We start from the raw sequence: 25840 nt of genomic DNA, 5'->3' as shown, positions 1-25840 counted from the left end.
CTGAAGTTCAGAGTAGAGTGTTCTCTTGAGTTTGGGATGGCAGAGATTTATTTCCGTGTCTCTTGTGATGAGCTCCACATTCAGAAAGTACTCATATCATTCCCAGAAAGTAACCAGGTTTTTAAGGTATGAAACTGAAAACAAATCCTTTGTCTTTCAGTGAGAAGTTGGAAGACTGTTCCCGAAAGCTAATAAAGGAAAATGGGTTAAATGCAGGCCTGGCGTTCCCCACTGGGTGTTCTCTCAACAACTGTGCTGCCCATTACACTCCCAATGCTGGTGACACGACAGTCTTGCAGTATGATGACATCTGTAAGATAGACTTTGGAACACATATAAGTGGTGAGTATGGGGTAATCCCGTCCCATCTTCCACTCAGCCATGCCTCCTGGGCTGGCAGGATGCCTTTTGTAAGCAGTAGATGGAGCTGTGAATACTAAACACCAAGCTTTGTTCTTGGCTCCCTTTCTCTAAAGCTGTACTGGGGCAGAGTTTTGTTTGCTTTAGGTTTAAAGCATCCTACTTAAACTGGAAATTATTTGAATATTGACATTCATTTTGTTTTCATATGATTGTACATTTTTTTCCCCATTCAGGTCATTGTTTTATATACAATATGCTCAAATACAAAATATTGGACCAGGGCTGGGTATATAGCTCAATAGTCTGACATTCAGCCCCCAATATCAGTTGGTGGTGGGAGCTGGAAACCAGGCATGGTGGCTTGGCCCCTTTAATTCCAGCACTTAAGAGGAAGAGGCAGGTGGATGTCTGTGAGCGCAAAGCATGTCTGAGTTCTAGAATTGCCACGGCCACACAGTGGAACCCCCACCACCACCACCACCAAATAATAAAGGGTACAGGTTTGGCGGTGTCCACTGTGAGGTCAAGGCCTGTCTGATCTCCATAGCAAAGTCAGCCAGAACTACATAGTAAAGCTGTCTTTTAAAAAAGAAAATGCGCATGAGTTCAGGGTCATCCTAGGCTACCTAGAGAGTTGATGGAATAAATGAGACTTTAAAGGACAAACACTTGTATTTGTAGAGCTTTGTGTGGTCAGTATATATGTTTACTTTTCCAATTTCCCTAAACTAATGTCTAAAGTCCTTGTGAATATTACTTAACAGGCAAGAAAGTGAATTTAGGTTGAGTATTTACTTGAGATTTTAAGCTTTTGCTAAAATGCGTAAGTGACACTGTTGAGGGCTTTGAGACGATGGGTTTTCTCTGCTCACACTGCTGGTTTTTTTTTTTTTTTTTTTTTGGTTTTTCGAGACAGGGTTTCTCTGTATAGCCCTGGCTGTCCTGGAACTCACTTTGTAGACCAGGCTGGTCTCGAACTCAGAAATCCGCCTGCGTCTGCCTCCCGAGTGCTGGGATTAAAGGCGTGCGCCACCACGCCCGGCTACACTGCTGGTTTTTATTTCTGTTTATTGGTTTGTCTGAGAGGGAGCAATGTATAGTAACTCAGTACAACTTTTATTGAGTCACTAAGGAGCTGCTGCTTTTGGCCTTTTTGATTCTAAATAATCTCTGGGGACTTGGAATACTGCCTTCCTGTGAGCCCACAGTTCTCTCTCTTTTTTTTTTTTTTTTTTTGGTTTTTCGAGACTGGGTTTCTCTGTGTAGCCCTGGCTGTCCTGGCACTCACTTTGTAGACCAGGCTGGTCTCGAACTCAGAAATCCGCCTGCCTCTGCCTCCCGAGTGCTGGGATTAAAGGCGTGCATCACCACGCCCGGCTCACAGTTCTCTTTTTAACTATGGTTAATAGAGGAAGTTCTGTAAGCAAATATATCATTTAACAGTTAAGTAAACTTAAAGGTGAATTTTTTTTCTCTTTCAGGTAGAATAATTGATTGTGCTTTTACTGTTACTTTTAATCCCAAATATGACATACTATTAAAAGCTGTAAAGGATGCCACTAATACTGGAATAAAGGTATGTGTGCTATAAGCACTATTATTTAACAACATAATTTAGAGTACTCATAGATTGTTTTAAGGTCTGTATAGGAGTTTAAGTGATTTATATTGCCTGTAAAATTGGCCGTTTTTATTGTTAATTGTTGTTGCTATTTTGTTTTAGACCGGTTTTATGTTTGTAGCAGAACTGAGCAGAAGATAGGGAAACCCCCTACAAACATGTTCACGGCTGGTGTTTCCGACAAAGTGCACTTTTCTTTCATTTGATCAGCATTGACGCATCACAGCATTAAAGGCCCCCGTTTGCATTAGGGTTCACTCTAGTTTATACATTTTGTGGGCTTGGCGAAATTTTCACTGCACCCCAAAGTGTCTGCAGTGCCCTGAAGCACTCACCTTTCCCTCACAGTTTGTCTTAGGGCACATACTCCATAGATGTGACCCTCTTGCATTGCATTGTGTATTCAGAGAGTGTATTCACACATTCACACTGGCTATCCTGCTCTACATTTCCACCAGCAGTGTGCAGGGCAGTTTTAGCACTTGCTCTGTCTTTACCACTCACTCATTTTCTAATGTCTGTATTTTCTTTGGTTTGTAGTCATCCTAGTAGATGTGAGGTAGTGTCTCTGTAATTGTGACTTGCAGTCCCCTGTTGTGAGGACTATCTTTTCATGTCCTAATTCATTGAGGGTTTGCCCTATTACCTATTCAGTACCTTTGGTTTTGTTGGTTTTATTGTTATTTTAAGTTGCAAATAAAAGTCTTTACACGGGCTGGTGAGATGGCTCAGTGGGTAAGAGCATCCGACTGCTCTTCTGAAGGTCCAGAGTTCAAATCCCAGCAACCACATGGTGGCTCACAACCATCCGTAATGAGATCTGGTGCCCTCTTCTGGAGTGTCTGAAGACAGCTGCAGTGTACTTACATATAATAAATAAATCTTAATAAAAAAAAAGTCATTACACTATAATTAAGCAGACCCAAGACTGTGCAGTTTAAGTTCTGTCCAGTTTGACTACGCAGAAAGGATGCCATGGGGCTTCTCATTGAAGCTTATCCTTTAGCTACTTTTGAGCATTTATCCACCACCAAAAATGAAAAAGCCACCATGAGTTAGAAAATTTGTGTGTAAAGATAATTTTTGGATGCTTACTGCCTCTGTCTGCTAACCTAGGCCTAGTCCTGGAAGCTTCTAGCCTCTGTACAATCTAATCTAGGCTTGGAATTGTTTTCAGTCTCTGAGACTTAGTGCTAAGTAAGCTTACGTCTTCTAACTCTTTCTGAACTCCGGCTGGCTGGTTCAACTCAGCTGTTCTGGTCCAAATTTCTTTCCAAGCTGAGTGATTCAGTCTGGCTTCTTTCACCTTCTCTGAATTGCTCTGCTTGGCCTCACACTAACTTGATCTTCTAACTTCTCATTACCTGGCTCATTGTGTCTTCATCTGTGACTAGCTTAGTCTCTCTTCAACTTTGTACAACTGTCCCAGTGAAACTACCACATACAAACACATCCCCTTTAAGTAGCTTCCCTTTCCTCTCATGAGTTGGGCATATCTTATTCTGCTAATCTTTACTTCAACACTTTGCCACTAAATTGGATATCACTTTGAAGCATGGGTGCTTCCTTTTACAAACAAACTTTACCTTCATTGTTTGGGAATAAGGGAATGTCTGCATTCCAGCTGGACCACATAGACCTAGGTCTTTGGATGTGATCCCTTGCCAGAGCAGCCATGTTTCTACATTAAAATTCCTATACAGCAGTTGCGCGTGTGTGTTCTCTCTGAAAGGACAGTAACCTGCTCATTGGTTGTATTCCGTTTCAGTCTTTTCCTTTCTTATCCCCTAGTATGCAGCTTTTGTTCTCTTTTCTGTGTTACAGTTTACCCATGTACATTTGTTTACATGTATCTATCAACTCCTTTGTTGTTTTATTGCTGAGTTTCCAGCGTTCTCTGTCTATAATGAGGTCTCAGTCCTATATCGAGCACATGAGTTGCCAGTGTTTTTAATCTAAAGTTGCCTTTTTCTTGTGATGATATTGTTCTTTTGTTGCCTGTGCCTTTGATATATAAGTAATCACTGTCAGGTCCAGTTTCACGAGGCTTTTGCCTGTAGCTGTGAGAGTTTTATAGTTGTGGGTCTCACTTTAGGTTTGGGGTTGGGGTATGGGTGGGTATTTTGCCCGAATGTATGTCTGTGTCTCGTGTATGTACAGTGCCCTCAGAGGCCAACAAGAGGTTGGATCCCGTGGAACTGGAGTAACATGGTTATAAGCTGCCGATGAGTGCTGGGAGCCAAACCTGTGCTTAGCTCAGGGTTCTGAACTGCTGGGTGTCATTGTAGCCCAGTGGGTCTGAGCCTGTGACTTTCAACACCTCTGTGGGTTAAATGACACTTTGACAGGGTCACATATGAGATTTATGTTATGCTTCATAACAGCAGAATTAAAAATCATGTTAGGCTGGGGATCCGCGCACTGAGGTGGAGTCAAGTGTCTCAGCATTGGGAAGGCTGAGAGCCACTGCTCCAACACCCCTGTTGTGTCATCTTCAGAGATCACCGGCAACTGTCACCTGATTGAGAGGGGGGTTTTCTTACTTCTCAGTCTGTTTGCAATTTGTTTTCTGTTTTCTTGCTTAATTGTTCTGGATAGAACATTCAGTCATGTGTTGAGCAAAACTGGCAATCCTCTTTTACTTTGTTTCTGACCTTAGAAGAAATGTTTCAACAGTTGTATTTGGTGTAGGCTTTTTCTTTGACTTTTCTTTTGAGGGTAGTTTTTCTATTCCTATTTTATTAATCTTTATATTAAAAATTCTATTCTAAATGTATATCCAATTGAAATTATATGTGCCTTTCCCTCATAATGTATGTTTATATTGATGTTATATTTGCTGAACTGCCTTTGTATTCCAGGAATAAATCATTGTGTGTGTGTGTGTGTGTGTGTGTGTGTGTGTGTGTGTCTTTGAGAGTGTGAGCTTATGCTGCCTTGGCTGCCTCTGACTTGGGCTCGGGCTTCCTGTCTCCCTCCATCTGTGGCATATACAGAACTCCACGCATATTATACCACTCTGTCTGCCTTATATTTTTTTTATCCCTCTGGTGATTGTGCACTGCGACTGAGAATCATCCTAATCATTACATAAGGTTAGGATTGATTTCCCTAGAGGTTTTAAGATGGCATACTCCAAGATTCCCAGTTCTACTAGTGCATTTTTGTCTAGGTAGCGATTCCTGGCATTGCTGATGTTTTTTCCTGCATTAAGTACACCCGAGGTGCCCGGTGCCCTTGGAAGCCAGATGAGGGTATCAAATCCCCTGGAACTGGAGTTAAGAGTTATTAGCTGTCATGTGGGTTCTGCTTATAAAACAAGGTTTCCTCTGCAATAGGAGAAAGTATTCTTAGCCTGCTGAGCCATCTTTCCAGCCATCTCTATCCCATTATCATTTATTGTATTCCTTACATTCTTTAAAATACACCACATTGATGACTTCTTACAGGCAAAGGAAATTTGAGTCTAATCTTGTTATGTGCTTAACACCCTTTGCATGGCATTTTATTTTTAGTATGTACAAACTAGCTGTTCTGATTGTCCTTTATTGAAAAATATTAAACCATTATAAAAGTTTGCACCTTAAAAAACATTTTTTTTTTTTAGTGTGCTGGGATTGATGTTCGTCTCTGCGATGTTGGTGAGGCCATTCAAGAAGTTATGGAATCCTATGAAGTAGAAATAGATGGGAAGACATATCAAGGTATTTAACTAGGACTTTAACTAGGACTCTGGGTCAGCTGCAGAGTGTATGGAGACAGCACTGTGGAAGCTGTCTGGGAACCTTGTGTCAGCTGCAGAGTGTATGGAGACAGCACTGTGGAAGCTGTCTGGGAACCTTGTCTGAGGTACTTAGGAGCTAAGAAGACATCTGGGAAATGTATCCTGTGGCATCTAAAGTTGAACTGAGCTCTGTGGGACATTAAGGATGAGAGAGAGGCCAGAGTCTCATTTATTGGTGATTCTCCTACTTGTTTCTTTTGAATCAAGTTGAGAATCTGGAGGCCAGTAATTTCCTAGTCTGCCCTTTAGTCTCTTTGAGCTGCTGCTTTAGGGTTTCCCTAGGGTCACTTGTGCCTTCCGGTGCTCGGCATTCATGCTGCCGGTGTAGTCCTCAGTCCCAGGTCTTTCTGACCGTCTGCTGGCCACAGTCCTCCTTTCTCTAATGCTGTTCTAAACATGGTGAAGTCGGGGGAAGACTGAGGGTAAACTGAAAAGGATAGTGTATGCATAGCAGGACGGAGAAGTCAACTGAACCTTCTCAAGTCCAAGGAAATAAAATGGCTACAAAGAACCTTTCATGTTTGAGAGACTGGGTCTCACTTTCCCACGGTGGCCTTGAAACCTAATGCTGAGGGTGACTTCAGTTGACGCGCCTGCCTCCACCTCCTGAGTGCTTGCGTGTTTGCCCCTAGCCTGCTGCGTGTGGTACTGAGGTCAAGCCTGGGGCTTGCACTCCATCTACCACCTAACCCACCTACCTAGACAGAGGCAAAAACAGTTTTCAGTTGGCTTTGGGGATACTTGGCTAAGACTTAGAGTAATGCTGTATAAACTTTAAAATGCGTTTAGCTGATTATAAGTAGTTTTATTTTTAAAATTTAATTTTTTTCTTAGGTTATTCCACTAAACTCGTAATGTCATTATTTCATTGTTAATTTTTTGGCTTTTCAAAATCTTTTTTTAAAGATTTATTATTATATCTAAGTACACTGTAGCTGTCTTCAGACATACCAGAAGAGGGCGTCAGATCTCATTATGGATGGTTGTGAGCCACTATGCGGTTGCTGGGATTTGAACTCGGGACCTTCGGAACAGCAGTCAGTGCTCTTTCCCACCAAGCCATCTCTCCAGCCTGCTTTTCAAAATCCTGATATGGAATTCTGTTCTTGAAAGGTGGCTTCTTATTAATACTCTGTAGTATCAAATACTATGGAGCTCGATCTTCTAAAGCCTTTTAATATCGTGGAACGAGAGAGGTCTTGGGAGCTTCCCAGCCCTGGTGCTATTGTGGTGCTTTTTTACGCTCCATGATGGCTTCTGTCAGTGAGAACCACTGTTGTACCTCCCAACTCCTGCTCCCTTCCAGTCACAGCAGCGATCTCTAGTGCGCCAGAGTCACGAGCACTCAAGTGTTGGCATTTGCTTCTCTGTCCTTACTGATGACATATTCCTAAGGAGCAGTTATGTGCTGCGTTTGAGACACACACAAAGCTTGAAGCCTGTAGTATGTGTGTCTCTAAGTCTTAATCCTTCAGTACTGCTTACTCCACTTGTTAAATTATTTCTTGCTTTCTGTTTCAAATTTTGAGTAATATTCTATTGTCTAACTTTATTCATTGGTTGTAGGAGATTGAGTTTAGATTTTGTTTTTTGTAGCATTTGAACTTAAGATTCCTTTTTTTTTTTTTTTTTTCGTTTTATTGAGACAGGGTTTCTCTGTAGCCCTCGCTGTCCTGGAACTCTGTAGACCAGGCTGGCCTCGAACTCAGAAATCCGCCTTTCTCTGCCTCCCAAGTGCTGAGATTAAAGGTGTGCACCACCACCACCCGGCTTAAGATTCATTTGACAGTGCCCTTAACCTTTACATTATCTTTAATTTTATATCTATTCTTATATTTATCTTTTGTTTTATAGGCATATTTTTGTCCTTAAGGTTCTTATTTCTATATTGCATCCATCACTTATAATTTATTTTTCCTTTCATTCCTCAACACTCTCTTGGGTAATTGTAAGATGCTGTGTGTGGCTGTACGTGTGTACAGATGAGCACAGGAGCACATGGAGGCTAGCAGGGCTGGTTGTGAGCCACCTGTGTGCGTGCTGCTCTCCCACAGTTGGCTTCTCGCCAGCCTTATTTCACACTTAATGAAGCAAACTTCTCTTTACTTTGTCTCTTTCTTTCTCTTGCTATGGAGAGCCTTGTCTTCTTTTTCTCTTTCTTTCTCTTTCCCCTCCCTCCACTCTATTCCCCCTTTCTTTCTAGAATAGGGACTCACGGTGTAGCCATGGCTAGCCTAGAACTCACTAAGTTTAGACTAGGCTATCTTTGAACTCAGATATTCACCTGCCTCTGCCTCCCAAGTACTGGGGATTTAAAAGTGTGTGCCACCACTCTGACTTTGTATCTTCTTTTGGTATAATCACTTAAAAGTCTGTACCTTCTGAGATTCTGAACAATAATTACATCTTTATTATGACAGTGAAACCCATACGTAACTTAAATGGACATTCAATTGGGCCATATAGAATTCACGCTGGAAAAACAGTGCCCATTGTGAAAGGAGGGGAAGCTACAAGAATGGAGGTATGTGAGTAGCCCTTGCTAACAGGGCATTGTGCATGCTAGGAAGGTGCACTATTGCTGTCAGCCTCAGCCCCAGCCCATCTCTTAGACTTCTGTGAAAAGCCATGACACTTGGTTCTAAACTAACTCTGATCTAAATAAATACTGAACAAAATAAGCTTACAATTCATATTTTGCTGCGCTTATAAAATCTGGGGCTGTCAGTGTACAATTTACCAAGCATAAATATTTATTAAAATAAATATAAATATAATAATAATAATATTTATTTAGTGCTGGTGTCTTTAGGAAGCATTGGGATACAGCAATGAACTAATCTCCTCCTATGTGAAACCTGTATTTTGATAAGGGCTGTCCAGTAGTCAGAGGTGCCGAGGAGACAGGCGCCAGACTGAGGGACTGTGGGAAGGAAGGAAGGAGGTTTCTTTCGTGTTACTGCTTTATTTCATGGAGGTTGGTTAGTTCTCGGTTGATTTTCCCCTTTGTGTTTTTGAAGGAAGGAGAGGTGTATGCCATTGAGACCTTTGGGAGCACAGGGAAGGGCGTGGTTCATGACGACATGGAATGTTCACACTACATGAAAAATTTTGATGTGGGGCATGTGCCAATAAGGTGAGACTTGATAACTCGTGAGCATTTCTTCTGAGGCAAGACTATAGCAAGCCTATCAGGTGGCGCATTTGTAAATGTCAGGGTCTTCAGTCTTACCAGTGAGTTATTTGGTTTCTGTAGTGCAAAAAAAAAAAAAAAAAAAATTATTACCCTGTTAACTTTACCCTGTCTTGAAAATGATGGAGAGATAGGTGTTCAAATCCAGTTTTCTAACGATGATGTAATTATTTCCTGGCATTCCTAGGTTTGAGATTATAATGCTTTTCCTGTTGTTAATAAAGGTCCTATCCCAGTTGACGTGTTTTACTCATTACAGAGGTAGATTATAGGTAGGATTCATGATTTTGCAGGTTGTCACCTGTGAACTTGTATGAAAAGGGACTTCTGTGACACTCGGTCTAGGAACTTAGCACCTATAAGGTGGTCTTCAGCACGTATCATAGTCAGCCATGTCTTTGGACCATTACATCTCTCTCACTATTAGTGAAAGGACAATAAATGTTCTTAAACTCAGACTCCAGGTGCAGACACAGCTTAGATTTGACTTTTTTTTTTTTTGTTTTTTCTCGAGACAGGGTTTCTCTGTGTAGCCCAGGCTGGCCACGAACTCAGAAATCTGCCTGCCTCTGCCTCCCAAGTGCTGGGATTAAAGGCATGCACCACCTCTGCCCGGCTAGATTTGACTTTTATAATGGGTAAATTGGTTAGTTAACTCTTTTGCCAATTGTCTTCACTTTTCTCCCCTTAGGCTTCCAAGAACAAAACACTTGTTAAATGTCATCAACGAAAACTTCGGTACCCTTGCCTTCTGCCGAAGGTGGCTGGATCGCTTGGGAGAAAGTAAATACTTAATGGCTCTGAAGAATCTGTGTGACTTGGGCATTGTAGATCCATACCCACCACTGTGTGACATTAAAGGGTCATACACAGCACAGTTTGAACACACTATACTGTTGCGTCCAACCTGTAAAGAAGTTGTCAGCAGAGGAGATGACTATTAAACTTAGTCCAAAGCCAACTCAACGTCTTTATTTTCTAAGCTTTGTTGGAACACATTATACCACAAGTAATTTGCAACATGTTGTCTGTTTTAGCAGTGGACCTGTGTAATACCGTTATCCATGTTTAAAGGAGTTTGATCAAAGGCAAACTGTCTACATGTAATTAACCAAGGAAAAGGCTTTCAGGACTTTAATGTTAACTGTTTCTCCGTCTAGGAAATGCTGTACTGCTCACTAGTTAGGAATTACTCACACGTTTTGTTTTGAAGACCTAAGAGATGCTTTTTGGATATTTATATTGCCATATTCTTACTTGGATGCTTTGAATGACTTCATTCAGTTCTGCACCTATGCCCTCTGGTATTGCTTTTTAACCTCCCTGGAATCCATTTTCTAAAAAATAAAGACATTTTCAGATCTGAGAGATACATTTTAATGTCTATGGTTGTAATTCTAAGCAGAACGAGGCAAAAGTATGGATGATGTTCTTTTATGGACTGTAGATACGACGGATACTGCAGATTCTCTTCAGGCATGGTGGCTACAAGCTCTTCATGTGTGTGAAGCAGGCAGAAAGGAGTATAGTTGAGGAAGGTTTTTTGTTTTGTTTTTAGAAGCATATTTAAAATGATTTAAGCATCATGGAAAAACCTTGTGCCAACTGGAAAAACCTTACTGTAGTAAATGTCCCTCAAGGGTTCATATTTACAGGATATGTGTTCCACATTAGAAAACCAAATCAACATTAAAGCCAAAAGCAAAAGAAGTTTCAATCTTGTCCTTATCTTTGGATTGGGCTTTTCCTTCCTGAGCCAAGTACTGAACATCACGGCCTCCAGTAAGTTAGAGATCCCAGCATCAGGTTACTCAAGGAGATGAGGTTCGAGGCCTTTCATAAATTGTGTGTTAATTTGAACGTAAAGACACATTCAACTTTAGACTGGGCCCAATAATTATTTAGCTGCTTAAAATCTTTGTATGATTTGCTAGAAATGTTCCATCATAGTTCCAAATTTGTCACTTGCCCAGGTAAAGCCTTAATTTGTGTGTACCTTGACACAATAATGCTGTATTGCTTCTGGAATGCTAAATCAAATTTTATTTTGCTTGACATTGTCTCTGAAGAAAAGGTAGACTTAGGGCCCTGGACCACATGCTGCTTGAGAAGTTTTCCGGGAAAGCTACTTTTGACTGTGTGAGCTGTGTCTTCCTGGTGCTGAGGGGCTCCACTTGAACACACACACTCACAGGCTCTCCAGCTGGCTCCTGGGGTTCAGCATTCATGGTCGTGGCTTTTGAGCAGCTTGACATCTAAGCCCAGGATATTGAAAACTGACCCCTAAATAAACTTGAAGGTTTTCTAAGACCTTTCCTGCAGTCTCCCTCTTTGTAAGGTCCAAACTTCTCTCAGAGTACTGTTAGGAGCAGACATCCTTGTGTCCTGAGTGGCCGGAAGGAGTATGGCCCTATAAAGGAAAGCCAAAACACAAAGCCAAAACCAACACTTGTTGTTTGCTTACTAGTTATGTATCTCTTAAGTCATTGTTACATTTAGTGATGTGTCTTCCTGTGATGGTTAACAATAGTGCCTTTAGTAAATTATTTTACAGCCTAAACTGTTGGTTTTTGTAGGAACGACTTAAGAGTGCGGGTGTGCACTTGCAGATCTGAGGCATTTAATAGGAAACTGAAGTTTCTTTGCATCACTTGGGTTTTGTTCTTGTTTTTGTTTTCAGTATAATCTTAGATTCACAACAAAATCTAGTGGGAAGTACAACAGCCTGCTGTGTGCTAGTTTAATGTTTTGTTTCTCTTAAATACTAGTAAAAAAAAAAAGGTGCTACAATGTGTTGATTCAAAAAAAAAAGGTTCTTGAAATTAAAGGCTCAATTCGGTAACTTTGTCACATGAATCTTTAATGAGGTATATTTAACAGCTGATGCAACAATTTATAGACGCTTTGGGTAAGTGAGCATTTCCAGAGCTAATATTACTCCAACTATTACTCCAGCTGTATTTTTGGCACATATGATTCTGTCTTCGGTTGATATGTTTTTGTTGCAGCTGCCCCAGGTGACACTCCTTTCAGAAGTCTGTGCTAAAGATAACTCTTCCTGGTTTAGATGTCAGCTGTAAATTAAGTCACTTTCTTTAGGAAGAAGGGGGGGAAAAAAAAAAACCCTCTCCCAGTGCCTGACAGGTTCCTTGGGATCTGTAGGTTGGTGGAGGCCCATTTCTGAGCAGGTTGGGTGGCGGTGGCCATGGCTATGGCAGCAGCAGAGCTCCAATCATAAGACCTGGAAAGCTATCTTTAGAACACAGCGAAAGGAATCTCTCTTGCTTTTAGTTAATTCAAGTTTAGATCACTTCTAGTGTTTTTAAAGAGGGGCCAGGGCCCTGAGAGATTCCCAGTGGTCACATAATCCTAGCAAGAGTCAGGCTTAGGGTACTTCAAGAAAAACAAGATCTTAGATGTAATAGCCCAGGTGCCATGCTCGAACTGCTGTGTTCTCTCTGCCTTATATATACATACATCTGCCCCTATGCATCTGTCTTACTCCTTTGAACTAAAAATAAAAAATAAATCTCAAGTACTTAAGACATCTAAAATTAAACGTAAAAACTCATTCTCAAGATAAACTACATTTGTGTATCATAATATATTATTGGTTTGCTAAATTCAAAAATTTGTGACTGCCTTATTAGAACTATTTTTTCATTGCCCATAGTTCCAAAGTTCATTGAAGTATACCATGTGTAAATCTGCTATTTTCATTTTGAATTTGTGCTCAATAAAGGACAGTTATGGAAGCAATAAATTTTGTAGTGAAAGACCAGTATCTGCATTAAATCTATTCCGAGCCCTGTAGAAGCATGAAGCCTCAGGAATAACTGGAGCTAAGTGATACTTCAGTATTTCACTTCCACTCTGTTTACCTCCAAGGGGGCAGGAGCTGGAGTCAGTAAGACAATCTGTGACGAGCGTCTCCTTCCCCGTGGAGTTAGAATCTGTATAGAAAACAGCTACAGCTATATAAATATATATTTATATGTATATAATGATGCCACCTGAATTTCTTTAGTAGATTGCACAAATTCATGATCTGAGGCAATTAAGACATCAGAATATAAGAGTCTGAGGTTAAACACTAAACGTTTAAAACTCAAAATATTTGAAGAAAGTTTAGTTGGCCTATAGTTGATATACATATATTTATAGTTTGTCTCTGTAAAAAAAGAAAAGAAAAACTTCGTAGTTAAATACACAATGTCTAAACATAGCAGGCACTGATCATAATTCCAGAATAAAAACAATGAAGCACAGCAGCGTACGTCAGCCCATTTAAAAAGGATATATACAGATAACGAGAGCCCACTGTCTGGATCAGCTAAGGACTTCATTAGAAGAGGCATCAGTCTCCTTACTGGGGTGCTGGCTATTGGACAGGAGCTCGGGAGGCAAGAGTTTCGAATGTCCATTCTCAGTCACTCGCTGAGTATAAAATAAGATATAAGCTTGGGCCTTGCGTACTTCTTCCATCGTGCACATGCTCAGCTTGGAATCGTTGCAGTGGACCCAGAACCCTAAGAGCGAAGCACAGAGAGCAGGAGTTGGAAAAGAATCTCAAGTTTCCACTACAAAAGCCTCCTTGACTGCAAATGGAGGGTTTCCTGCAGGAAAGCAACGGCAGGCTGTTTCTTTGCAGTGGAAGTGTTCCTCTAGGAAAACGTATCTGTTCTTAGTAGTTTGCAGTTACGGAATCTGACACATGTACTTGTCACCCTCCATTCCCAAAGGGAGAGAATTGTGGCTCCAGCTACCTACTATGAAGCACAGTACAGTCCTGGTAGGTTTTCAGAGTCTTTTTCAGAATAGCAAGGCTTTTTGCTGAGGAAAGCAGAAAGGTGACTGTAGAAGGGACAAGGAGGACACAATGAGGGTGATTCTGTATGTTAAATCTGAACAAGTATCTGCCATCTCCGGGTCATTAAATACCCTGTTCTCTAACAAACCAGTGACCACAGTGTGACTTTAAGAAAATCTGGCCAGTGCTGGGGCCTGGTGGCACATTTGGGAGGCAGAGGCTGATTCTTGGTCATGATGTTTGTGCAGGAATAGAAACCCTAAGACAGTATTTAGTATTTTAGTATTGTAAACTTGTATTTTCTGTACCCTCAACCCACCAAAAATCCAGCAGAAGGCCCTTTTTCTAGAAAGAAGGCGGGTGGCTGATCAGGTGACTTAGTAGCCAACTTAGAAATTGCTAAAAGTCTTAAGCAGGGCTGGTGAGATGGCTCAATGGGTAAGAGCACCCGACTGCTCTTCTGAAGGTCCAGAGTTCAGTTCCCAGCAACCACATGGTGGCTCACAACCATCTGTAACGAGATCTGGCGCCCTCTTCTGGAGTGTCTGAAGACAGCTACAGTGTACTTACATATAATAAATAAATAAATCTTAAATAAAATAAAATAAAATAAAAGTTTAAAAAAAAAAGTCTTAAGCAGACGCTTGCAAATCTAACCCAAGATAAACTTGGTTTTCTCAGCTCTACCTCCTTCAGAATTGTAGCAGTAGGCAGTATAGTGTCCTGAGCCAAATCCTTTTCCATGGTGAATTACGACAGCAGATAAATTATAGATAAAGCACTCTGGTCTGAGAGCGTTCAGGGTCTCCCCGCAGCAATAAGGCTCCATGTTTAAGGTTTCCTCAAAGACAACATGAACACCAATCTTCTCTCGGTTATTACGTCCTGACCATCTAGGAACAAAAGCAAGCGACACTTCAGAATCAAGGGAAGAAAGCTCGCCATATACTAAGTCTAGGTTGTTTTAATAGTCAATTCTGGAGAGAGCAAAATCTAAAGAAGCGTTTATATGGAACAGGTGTTCTCAGGGCCAAGTTGGCTGTGGAGGGATGTGTGTTTCTTTGGTAACAAGGCCCAGTGAAGTCTGCTTTCTTAGTTTAACAATGCATGAATGTATAGTTGGGAGCATTAGACTTGGTAGGCAGGCATTTCACCACTGTACTATATAGTTGAAGCTCTTCTGTCATTTTTGACACTTGTTAACACCCTTCCTCAAATCCCACGGCACTAACATAGTTCTTTACCAAATAACTTCTGTGTATGCATACCTGTATTCTTGTAGAAGGAGCCCAGTATCTCTCAAAAAGCATTCATGTGGCTGCTGAAAGCATCTAACAGCTACGAGTCAGTCAAAGGCCAAGGTTAACAGTGCATATTGGGGAAGGGACATTTTTACTTCTGTAATGCTGTGCTTGAACTTAAGAAATTACTCTTGTTGGCACGGTGGTCTGTACCTTTAATCTCAGGCAGAGGCAGGAGGATCTCAAGTCTGGTCTACATAAGAGTTCAGGGTATCCAGGGGGGTACATGGACCCTGTTTCAAGAAATTAGTAAATAAGAAAACTGCTTTAGGAGCTGGCAAAACAAGATGGCTTAAGTAGGTAAGGGTGGCTGCCACCAATCCTGACAGACTGACCTCAGTCCGTGGCAGAATGAGAGAACCAACTCCAAGAAGCTGTCCTCTGACCACTACATGTGCTTTGTGGTATTCCTGCGGGTGAATGCACATGCATGTATACAAATAAATAGACAATTGCACTTAAATGCTTTTGATTGAACTCTTGGGATGTTTGCTTCTGAGGCTCGTCTCTCTGTGTAGCCCTGGCTATCTTGGAACTCACTATGTAAACGAGTCTTGTCTTGAACTCAGAGATCCACCTGTGTCTGCCCAGTCCTGAGTGCTGGGGTTAAAGGTGTGTGGCACAACGGCTGGCTTTCTTATGGTTTTATGTTACATTTTATCTTGTGTGTCCCATTCTGGAAGATGTTCATGCTACAGCGTCAGTGAGGGTCAGAAGCCAAGGCGTGGACTGAACTCGGTGGTAGGAGCTTTAACTCCTCACTAGTCCCCAAACTGCTATGTCTTTGATCAATATATTCTAAGCACAAAGCAACTGGGTAAAATATATACACATTACAAAATTACATCTTTAAAAAAGTATACCTGAATATTAAACAATAAATATAATTAAATCCACATGGAGCAGGTCAGAGTCGCTGCTGGGATAAGTGGTATGCTCTGGAATCTTGGTACTGAGGAAGCCAAGGCAGGAGGATTCTCAATTTGACACCAGGCTAGGGTACCTGACACAGCAAGTTCTAGGCTAGCCTGGCTCGGGCTCAGAAAAACAGTTATCAAAACAACTCAGTTACTGAATATAGATGTCTGCCATTCAAAGCAAAGATAATAACTGCTACACTTTTTAAAAAGAATAGCATACATTAGCCAAGTATTCGGTGTTCAAATGGAATCCACTGTATGTCTACTCTAAGTCTTGAAGCATCCTAACCAGAAGAAGTGACCCAGTTACCGCTACCCCCCCGCCCCCCTGTAAGTGGTAGACAGCTGGAACACTACTGACCTGAACCGTTTGAGGTGCAGTCTGAGAACCTGAGGTAGATGGCATATCATAAGCTGCTTCTGGGCTTCTGTGAATACAACTGATTTTGACGAAAACTTTCTACGCTTTGCTAAAATACAATAAAATGAAATAAAAACAGTTTCAAAGATTACAAGGAAAAACGCTGGAGTAAACTCTTTCATGTTCTCATCCACACTGGCACCAGGTCTAGCACTATGTTGCAGGTGAGCCCAGGCTTTGACCTCGGGAAGTGGAGAGCACTTTGTAAAATGAGAAATGGAGGCGGAGTCAGGGTAGACATGGGATTTAATAACAATCCTTCAAGGGGCTGGACACGAGGCTCAGCAGTTAAGAGCGAGTGCTGCCTGGCAGGGAATCCAGATATCCAGATTCAGTTCCCAGGACCCACATGGAGGCTCACAACTGTCTGCGACTTACAGGTCCAGGGAGTGCCACACCCTCTTCTGGCTTCAGCAGGCACAACACATGCAGTGTGTTTTTATACATGCAGGCAAAACACTCACGCAAGAATAAGACAGAACGCCGCTATATATTTAAGAGTAGGTTTGCCTAGGCCAGCTAAGCAGGAGAAAGTTAACAGTTTCTTCCATGCATACTTTAATAACACACTTCCTGGACTCTTAAAAAACGATGGTCAATTCATTTAGCCTTCGCCAAACTGGCCCCAGGCATGTGAGTGTGTACAGCACACAGCATCCTGCATCCTTAGCTTTACCTGGTGAGGCTTCCCAGGTCTCCTCACTCTACCAATGCCATGCTCTTTTAACAAGGAGAACTCGGGGTTCTTGTCTCCCCGCTTCTCTCGTGTCCACCTAGGGACTGTGCTCTGTAGTCTCTGCTGGACCATCCACTCCCAGAGCTTGCTGGTTAGCAGCTGCCTCTCATGCCAGCTTGGGGTGACTTCCACTGGCTGCTAGAAGCTTTTCCTCCAGGAACCCATAGGCTGCTAAATGCCCTTTTCCTGCTTTTGGACTCTATGTGTATGGCTACCCAGTGTGCGGGGCCTCTGGCTTCTATCTGCAAATCTTGCCCTTTCTGTATTAAAGCAGCTCTTCCAGGCCTGGATTTGTTGGCCTCATTGCATATTCAAATCACTATAAGACTGTTTTCTACATGTATAATATTATCCCAAAATTTTGGTGATGAAGATATTTGAGACACTTTAAATTCATCCTAACAAATCTGACAAAGGCCCATTGCTCTCTCAAGTCCTGTAGACAGATCTTAGGCTACGTCATAACCTAATAACATGAAAATAAGGCAGCACTCAGAACAAAATGTGACTTTAAGTGGTTCTAGAAAATAATCAATATGACATCTCTTCAGCTGCCTAGCATGCAGGAAATATGCCATAACACTGTTTTATAAAAAAGAGTATCTCAAGCCCTCGCATCATTTTTTTTTCTGAGACATGGAAAATTTTCAAATAAATTATTATTGAGCCAGGCATTCGCCTTTAATCCCAGCACTCGGGAGGCAGAGGCAGGCAGATCTCTCTGAGTTTGAGGCCAGCATGGTCTATAGAGTTAGTTACATGATAGTTACAAAGAGAAACCCTGTCTGGGAAAACCTAAATCAATCACTCAGTCAATCACTTAGAAGTATACAGTAAATGTTTTGCCTTCCTGTATGTCTGTATACCACACATGTGCGCGCCTAAGATGGCAAGAAGCCATCAGACTCCTTGAGACTCGAGTTAAAGACAGATTTGAGCTGCCACGTGGGTGCTGGGAATGGAACCCTGGCTCTCTATCAGAACTGCCAGTGCCCCTAACTACTGAGCCATCTCTCCAGCACTACAAGAAGAAATTTAATATCACCAATGATGATTATCAAGTAGAAATGTCTGATTTCTTTTGCAGAACTAAAAAAAAAAAAGAGAGAGAGAGAAAAAGTCATTTTCATAGCTACTACTGAAGCACGCACACACTTTCTTCCAGGTTCCCTGGTCTCCACCTAATATTAATCTTACAAAAGCACAGAGAGCTGGACCACACTCACAGTTACAGTGGTCACACGCGTAGATTTTCCCTTCTAAAGCTTCTGTTTCTGTAAATTTGTCCAACATCTCAGTCACCAGGCACGGCTGGGAGGCAGCATCTTTCCCACTGCACTGGTATCTCTCTGGAAACTCCAGGGACAAGTCCCAGAAGGATTCTATGGTGTCTGATTTGTTGTCACAAGCAAGACATGTAACCTGCAAGGGAACGTGTTACTCCGCGTTACAATCTTTCTGCCAAAGCATTCCCCTTCGCTGGAGCTCACGGCGGCCCAAGGAGCGTCTTGTTTTCTGTGAAATGAACTATTAGCACGCTGACAAGCGGGTTTTACAATCTGTCAGGACAGTCGAGTGGAACTTTTTTAAGAAGCTACTAGGCGGGGCTGGTGAGATGACTCCAGAGGAAGGCACTGGCTGCTAAGCCTCATGATGGTCCAACTGAGGAGGATTCCTTGGCCCCAAAAGGGAGAGAGAGAGAGAGAACCCAGTTCTAGAGATGTCCTCTAACACCCAAACCCACATGAGTGCACACACCACAAAACAAAGGAGTTCTAATAACTAGAAACAATTTAGTGATTGGGTTATTTAATGCCACCAACCCAGCCCAGAACCAGTTGGAGACATTATAAGCTGAATCTAAACACAACATGCAAAACAGAGCTAGAGAGGTGACCTGGCTCTCGAGTGCCAGCCAGCTGCTCTGTTCTTCCAGAGGTCCTGAGTTCAATTCCCAGCACCTACATGGTGGCTCACAATCGTCTAGAATAGGATTTGATGCCGTCTTCTGGTGTGCAGGCATACAGGGAACAAAACAAGGCAAAGTCAATGCAGACTTTGGTGTAACAAGCCAACAGGAAGAACCCCGCTAGAGATAAGTCTAGGAATTCAACATGGAAGTCGGGCTTTGAGAAGTTTCCTGGAGTGCCCCAGAAGCCTATCACATGACTTGTAGGGAGAAAGACTCTAGGAAAGAGAGATGAGGTGTAATGGCTCAACGGGAGGATGCAAGGCCCCAAGGAGAAGCAAAATGTTTATAGAACAAATTGTATTCATTTCAGGGCTGGAGAGATGGCTCAGGGGTTAAGAGCATTGACTGCTCTTCCAGAGGTCTTGGGTTCAATTCCCAGCAACCACATGGTGGCTCACAACCATCTGTAATGAGATTTGATGCCCTCTTCTGGTGTGTCTGAAGACAGCTACAGTACACTTATATACATAAAATAAACAGTACACTTATATACATAAAATAAATTTTTTTTTACTCATTTCAAGATTCATTTATTTATAAAGTGAAAAAAAAATGACAGCCATTCTCACACTATAAAAATCTAAAATGAGAAAATAACTTTTTTGAATATTAAGTTATCATTACCCAAACTACTCTGTTTTTTAGAAAAGTCTATGTACTTCTGTGTGGGCGTGTGCGTGTGTGGGGATGGCGCGCTCTTGGAGGCCAAAGGCACGGGCGCCTCCGGGAGCACGAGTTACAGACATTGTGAGCAGCCTGCCACGGTGCTAGGAACTGAACCTGGGTCCTCTGCAAGAACAGTAGCTGCTCTGAACCACTGAGCCACCTGCCCAGCTCCCAAGCTACTCCATTTGGATAAAGGATTTCTAAGACTGTGTCACAGGGAAAACTACTAATTTATCATGATATAACGCAACACTGGAAATAGTCCCAAATCTACAACAGAGATATGATTAAATACATTATGGTAGAAATAAAACAGGTACAGAAATGTTTGGAAAAGAAGGATTAAAAACATTTTTTTAAAGATTTATTTTTTTTTTAAGTGTGTGCATTTGTGTGGTGGATGGAGCATGTTAAGTGCAAGCGCCTGTAAAGGGCAGTGGTGTCAGATACCCCTGTGGCTGGAGTAGAGGCAGTAGTGAGCCACCGGTGTGGGTGCTGGGACCCAAACTCCAGTCCTCTGCAAGAGCAGTAACCACTTAACCATCTCTCTAGCCCAGTGGAGCTCAACGTTTGGGTCAAGGCCCTTTGAGGGTCGAACAGCTCTTCTTTCACGGGGTCCCCTAAGACCACGGGAAAACACAGATATTTACACTAAGACTCATAACAGTAGCAAAATTAATGGTACGAAGTAAGCCCTTCTGCCGCAGCTAAAATACAAAGGAAAGCTGTGTGTTAAGGGAAAATGGGCTTTCGACGGTAGGCAGTTTACCAAGTCCACTGGTCAGAGGACCACTGTGTAGATGGAATCTGGCTTGCAGCCTGTTCTTCCACAACTAGGAAAACTTACAGAAGTGACCGAAACAAAGGAAAACCATTTAGGATGGTTAATCTAAAAACAAAACAAAACAAAAAAACACATTTCTTTACCCTACTTGTTCAAGATTTTTAATAAACTGCTCATGTACCGTAACAATTCTCTCAGTATAGCAACAATGTCCTCCAGGTAACACACACACACACACACACACACACACACACACACACGTGTTATTTTAAATGAGAGTATGGAGTTTTTCTCTTAACCTAGCTATCTCCCAAATAATTGAAACTGGACTATTATACTTATTTAACAGCTTTAAGGGCACAGCAATAGGGCAGTATTAACTCTCTCTTAATCCTCTAAACTAATCTGGCTACTTCCCAACTAAAGGCTCCCTCTGCTCCAGGTCATGGTACCCCCCCCCCCCAGCAAACTGCCCCCACCCAGCAAATCCCTACCTCCTCTCTCACTCTCTCCCCAGCCCTCCTGTCTCCCCTTTTCAGTCATTGATCAGCGAGCTTTATTGACCAATCAAGGAATAATTGGGGAGCAATGCTTACACAACACTGAGATTCTTAAAATAAGGATTTCAACCAGATATGGGGGCACAGAAATCAGCATTTGAATAATTTAAGGATACTCTTTATGCAGGACACAGTGACATTATGACTACCCTCAGAGAATGGCTGTACTCTAACCTAGAAGATGCAGTTCTCCTTACTCTCTCCCCCCATAAAGTCTCTGCTTCCACAAATACACAGCTATTTCCAATGATTCAGAGATCCGAGACTTCTTCACACACTCGTGAAAGAAAGAAATCTATTCTGACCTAAAAATGCCACCAACTTTCCCACGCTCGATCCATACAGAATACCGCGTTGTAGGCCGCCCTGTAGGAATTGCCGAAGATGATAAAATGTGGCAAGACATCCATACCTGACTAAGAAGTTGTCCGTGAAAAATGTTATTCACCACATTCAGAACTTGCTCTATAAGCCTCCTTTGGGAAGTGGGGATGAGGGCTGGTAACTTGGTTCCGGTTGTCTCTAGTTCACGTTGTATCTTATCCAGAAGTTCACAAAGAAATTCCTGAGCATCCTGCTGGGCGTAACCGCGGAAAGCAGGGATCAGCTTCCACACGGAGTGAAGCATGGCAAACGGCGAGACCAAGGCCCACTCTCCAGACCACATGACTTGGAACAGGATATGCAATTCATGGCAGAGAGAACTGTACGGGGAACTGGGCTCCCTTGGCTGAATAAGCTCCATGTTCCGACCTTTTGAGGCCCCTCCGCTCAGGCCTGAGGATAAACCCGAATGTCTGGAGCATGCGAAGCCTTTCTCTTTCTCTTGCCCTTCGTTCATTTGCTGTGCCGCCGCCTCCGTGACGGCTGAGTGCTTATAGGATCGGGCCTTATCGCTGGCAGCCACAGCCAGCCACTGGTTCAGGTCAAGCTTTAAAAAACACTGTCGAAAAATGAGTAAATGACTCAACACTTGAAGAACAGAATTCATATAGCAAGTATTTCCTAAATTTCTCAGTCCGGTTACACCAGGAGTTACCACGGGCCTTCGTTTGATTAAGGAGTCACTTACTTTTTTAAAAGTCCTGTCTTCCGAAGTAGGCAGCGCGGCTTTGTCCTTTGCTGGGGATGCGGGAGGTGGGGGCGGCGCCTGCACTGGCACGATTTCGATTGTGGCCGCCTCCTCCGAGGAGCCTTGTAAGCGTAAACTCTTCCGCGGAGGTGTGCTTTCCAGCTCGGCTTTCATCTGCTGCTCCAACTCCTGCTGCTGCCTTCTCTTCGCCTCTCGTTTTGCTACCATTCTCTCCTGAGTTGGCTCTTGCCCTTTCCTTCCAATTGCTGACTGTTCGAACCAAATTCGAAAGGTTTTCCCCATGAGCGCCCGTCTCCTGTGCCAGAGGGCGGCGCACATTGGATCCTCGTTTCCAGGCAGAGATTGGGTGCCGTCGAGTAAGGAGTAAACATGGTCCTGTGCATCCACAGAATGTAAAACCGAGTCACTCTGAACCACACAGGGGTCCTTTTTACTTTTGATTGCACTTAGTGTACTCCGTAGTGACTTCAGGTCTCCGGCTGCGTTATCGTTTAGGACATAATCATTACAAAGATAACAAAAAGCGTACATGTCGTTCACCTCGAAGGCAACGGGATGGCTGCTTTCTTGAAAGTGCTTCAGTGCGTGCTCTTGGATGTATTTCCCACAGGCAACGTGGGAACAGCTGAGGCAAGCCCAAATGGACTCGGTTGTGCTGCAGACCATACAGTACCATTTCTGAGGGTCCAGGATGGAATGGCCTTGAGCAAGCTGCAACTGCTCAACGTGCTTGCACCTATCCATTGTTAGCAGGTAGCTAGTCTGTCTGGGAGACACATAATCCAGACGGGCCTCTCTTCACAACCCCGGGAGCATCTGAAAACTAAGCCGAACAAGATCAAGTTCTTCCTAAGATCTAAGCGAAGATTCCTGGTTTATCATTTCCCAAGGTATTAATTATAATATTACTTACAAATTTACTGCCTCTCAATCTTATTTCACTGTTCTCCCTGTCCTTGCTTTGATCTCTCTCTCTCTCTCTCTCCATACACACACACACTTCTCTTTACTGTCTCCATTGGGTCCACTTTAAAACCTTTGTTTTTGATTTTCTGTCACCATCTAGTGAAAAATTAGTGACCAGTTTCGAGTCCATTAGAATAATATGTATCCAACACTTATAGCTGTTTCCAAAAGCATATCACACACTCACACACACACATTTATACGTGTGTATGCTAGCAGTATGAGCGGTTTAAACAAACTAGAGTAACACTGGGAGTATTCAGAGGCCTGTAACGACATAGGCTTATATATAGGCATATATATGCTCACATATATATACACACACATATATGTATGTATAAATATATGTATATGTACATATATTTTTAACATAGGCTTATAAATAGGTATAGCCTATTATATACAGTTGCTAGTAAGACACTGATTATCAATATATGCCAATGCCCTACATCTTTTTATGTGTTGATGGGAAACTCTTATTTTTTTGTTTTTGTTTTTTGTTTTTTTTTTGAGACAGGGTTTCTCTATATGGCTGTCCTGGAACTCACTTTGTGGACCAGGCTGGCCTCGAACTCAGAAATCCGCCTGCCTCTGCCTCCCGAGTGCTGGGATTAAAGGTGTACGCCACCACGCCCGGCTGATGGGAAACTCTAAAGATCACTTGATCTCCATTCGGTGTATATGGGTGCTTTGCCTGGACACATGGAGATGTACCATGGGCATGCCTGGTGCCCTTGGAGGTCAAAGAGGGTATTAGATTCCCCTGGAACTAGAGCTGTAAGCTGTCATTCACGTGGACACCATGAACAGAAGCCAGACCCTCTCTCTGCAAGCTTCTGCTCTTCCCTCAGCCATCTCTCCAGCCCTTGGGGTCGCTCCAGATCAGAGAGGGATCGCTCAGAGGAAACGGTTGGCTTTATTTCCCTAATACCTCTAGAGTCCAGCTACCCATTGCCTGTTGTTCTCCCACCAGCATTGATCCAAACCACGGTGACATCTCACCTGGATCATTACAATGAGGCTTCTAAATGGCTTCCCTATTTCTACACTCATTGCTATCAAAAGTTCACTTCACACACAGGGGCTGAGCGGGTGGCACAACTGTTAAGAGCACTGGCTCCTCTTCTACAAGACGTGGGTTCAGTTCCCAGCACTGACATGGCAGCTGACAACCTGTCACTTGAGTTCCAGGGGATTCAACACCCACTTCTGGTCTCCACGGACACTGCACACAAATGGTGCACAGACATTTACCCATACACATAACACATAAGTATCATACATATAAAATTAAATCTTTTTTAAAAATTCAAAGTTTACTTCACACAGCAGTATTTTGCCTCTAGACTCAAATAACCAGAGCGTAGACCCGACACCAGATCTTTATTCTGCCCCTTCTCCTTTCCGGGTTGAATCAGCAGAGATGTATAAACACACACACACACACACACACCACCCGTTACCTGGGTCTTGGAGGATTTTCGGTCTGCATCACTCCTCAACTTGTCTATGGGCAATATAAAGTCAGCAAAGAATTCTGTGGGGGAGAATGGAGGAGAATCAGTTCTGTAGGTGACAGAGCAAACTGATGGCAAAGAGGCTGGAGAATTCGGAAAGTGCGGCTGCCACAGTGGAGCAGGTTTGAAGAAGGGAGCAGAGACAGAGCTACCCACTTACAGGAGACAAAAGCCTGCTACCCACTCCTGGGAGTTGTCCCTGACCTCCACACGCACACGGAAGCAGATACAAACAAAAAAATGTAACTGTAAAAAAAAAAAAAAAATGCGGACATGCACACTGGCTGCTCTTCCAGAAGACCCGAGTTGGATTCCCTACACCAACACAGTGTCTCACAGTTACCTGGATCCGGGGATCCAACGCCCTCTTCTGGTCTCCAAGGGCACCAGGCACGCACATGGTACACACTTATACATGCAGGCAAAGCATACAAGTCATAACATTTTAAACATTAAATGTAGTGAAGGGCTGGCAAGGTGGCTCAGTGGGTAAAGGTGCTTGCCGCCAAGTCTGAAGAAGTTCCATCTGGAGGGACCCACACGGTGGAAGGACAGACTCCACTCTCACACACTGGCCTCTTGATCTCTCCATGAGAACCAGAGCACACCCATGTCTACACACTAAAGAAATGTAAATTTAAAATGCAGAGAAAACAGCTACAAATTAGCTCTCTGGGAAATCAAATCAGAACCAGAATTAGATAACTATTCATTTAAATCCTTGAAGGACAGAGAGAGAGAGTTCGATAATCAAGAAAATTTACTTCAGCTTTAGAATTCTCTTGTCTTTTGATTTTCTGAGACAGGACCTCATTATTAAGCTCAGGTTGGCCTTGAACTCTCAATTCTTCGGACTCCACGGCCTTCTAAGAGACGGGGTTGCAGGTGCATCCCAGGGCCACAACTATGAGCTCATTGTGGAAAACAACAACAAACTGTTTAGAGGCGGGGCTTCGTGCCTCCCAGGGTGAGCCCAGTTTCACTATCCTCCCCAAGTGACCTTCAGTTTCCGATTCTCCTGCCTCCACCTTCTGAGCGCTGGGCTTACAGGTGTGTGCACCACACCAGGTTTTTGATGTGCTGCGGATGACCGTGGGGCTTTGTGGGCAAAAGGCAAGCATTCTAACAGCTGG

The 25840-nt window shown here is 42.8% G+C and overlaps 2 protein-coding genes across 8 annotated transcripts in view; one reads left to right on the top strand and one right to left on the bottom strand.

Annotated features, from left to right (window-relative positions):
* Positions 1 to 12087, top strand: part of Metap2 (methionyl aminopeptidase 2) — a 30229-nt gene extending 18142 nt beyond the window's left edge. For both annotated transcript variants that reach the window (XM_021173586.2, XM_021173585.3), the window contains exons 6-11: positions 161 to 342; positions 1845 to 1939; positions 5592 to 5688; positions 8189 to 8292; positions 8789 to 8904; positions 9653 to 12087. In XM_021173586.2, coding sequence (XP_021029245.1) covers positions 161 to 342; positions 1845 to 1939; positions 5592 to 5688; positions 8189 to 8292; positions 8789 to 8904; positions 9653 to 9905 — 847 coding nt within the window. In that variant the 3' untranslated portion in view covers positions 9906 to 12087. The remainder of the gene's footprint in view (positions 1 to 160; positions 343 to 1844; positions 1940 to 5591; positions 5689 to 8188; positions 8293 to 8788; positions 8905 to 9652) is intronic.
* Positions 12088 to 13135: 1048 nt separating this feature from the next.
* Usp44 (ubiquitin specific peptidase 44) overlaps positions 13136 to 25840 on the bottom strand; it is a 34148-nt gene continuing 21443 nt past the window's right edge. For 5 of the 6 annotated variants that reach the window (XM_021173579.3, XM_021173580.3, XM_029482519.2 and 2 more), the window contains 6 exons: positions 24654 to 24727; positions 21544 to 23047; positions 18376 to 18571; positions 16354 to 16462; positions 14459 to 14664; positions 13136 to 13490 (listed from right to left, as the gene is read on the bottom strand). In XM_021173579.3, the coding sequence (XP_021029238.1) occupies positions 13291 to 13490; positions 14459 to 14664; positions 16354 to 16462; positions 18376 to 18571; positions 21544 to 22968 (2136 nt within the window). In that variant the 5' untranslated portion in view covers positions 22969 to 23047; positions 24654 to 24727 and the 3' untranslated portion in view covers positions 13136 to 13290. The remainder of the gene's footprint in view (positions 13491 to 14458; positions 14665 to 16353; positions 16463 to 18375; positions 18572 to 21543; positions 23048 to 24653; positions 24728 to 25840) is intronic. The other variant, XM_085843102.1, reaches the window with a different exon arrangement.

Source organism: Mus caroli, unplaced genomic scaffold, assembly GCF_978045245.1.
Source record: "Mus caroli unplaced genomic scaffold, Mus_caroli_1 scaffold_9, whole genome shotgun sequence".
Lineage (NCBI taxonomy): Eukaryota > Metazoa > Chordata > Mammalia > Rodentia > Muridae > Mus > Mus caroli.
This window is presented reverse-complemented; position numbering and strand designations above follow the sequence as displayed.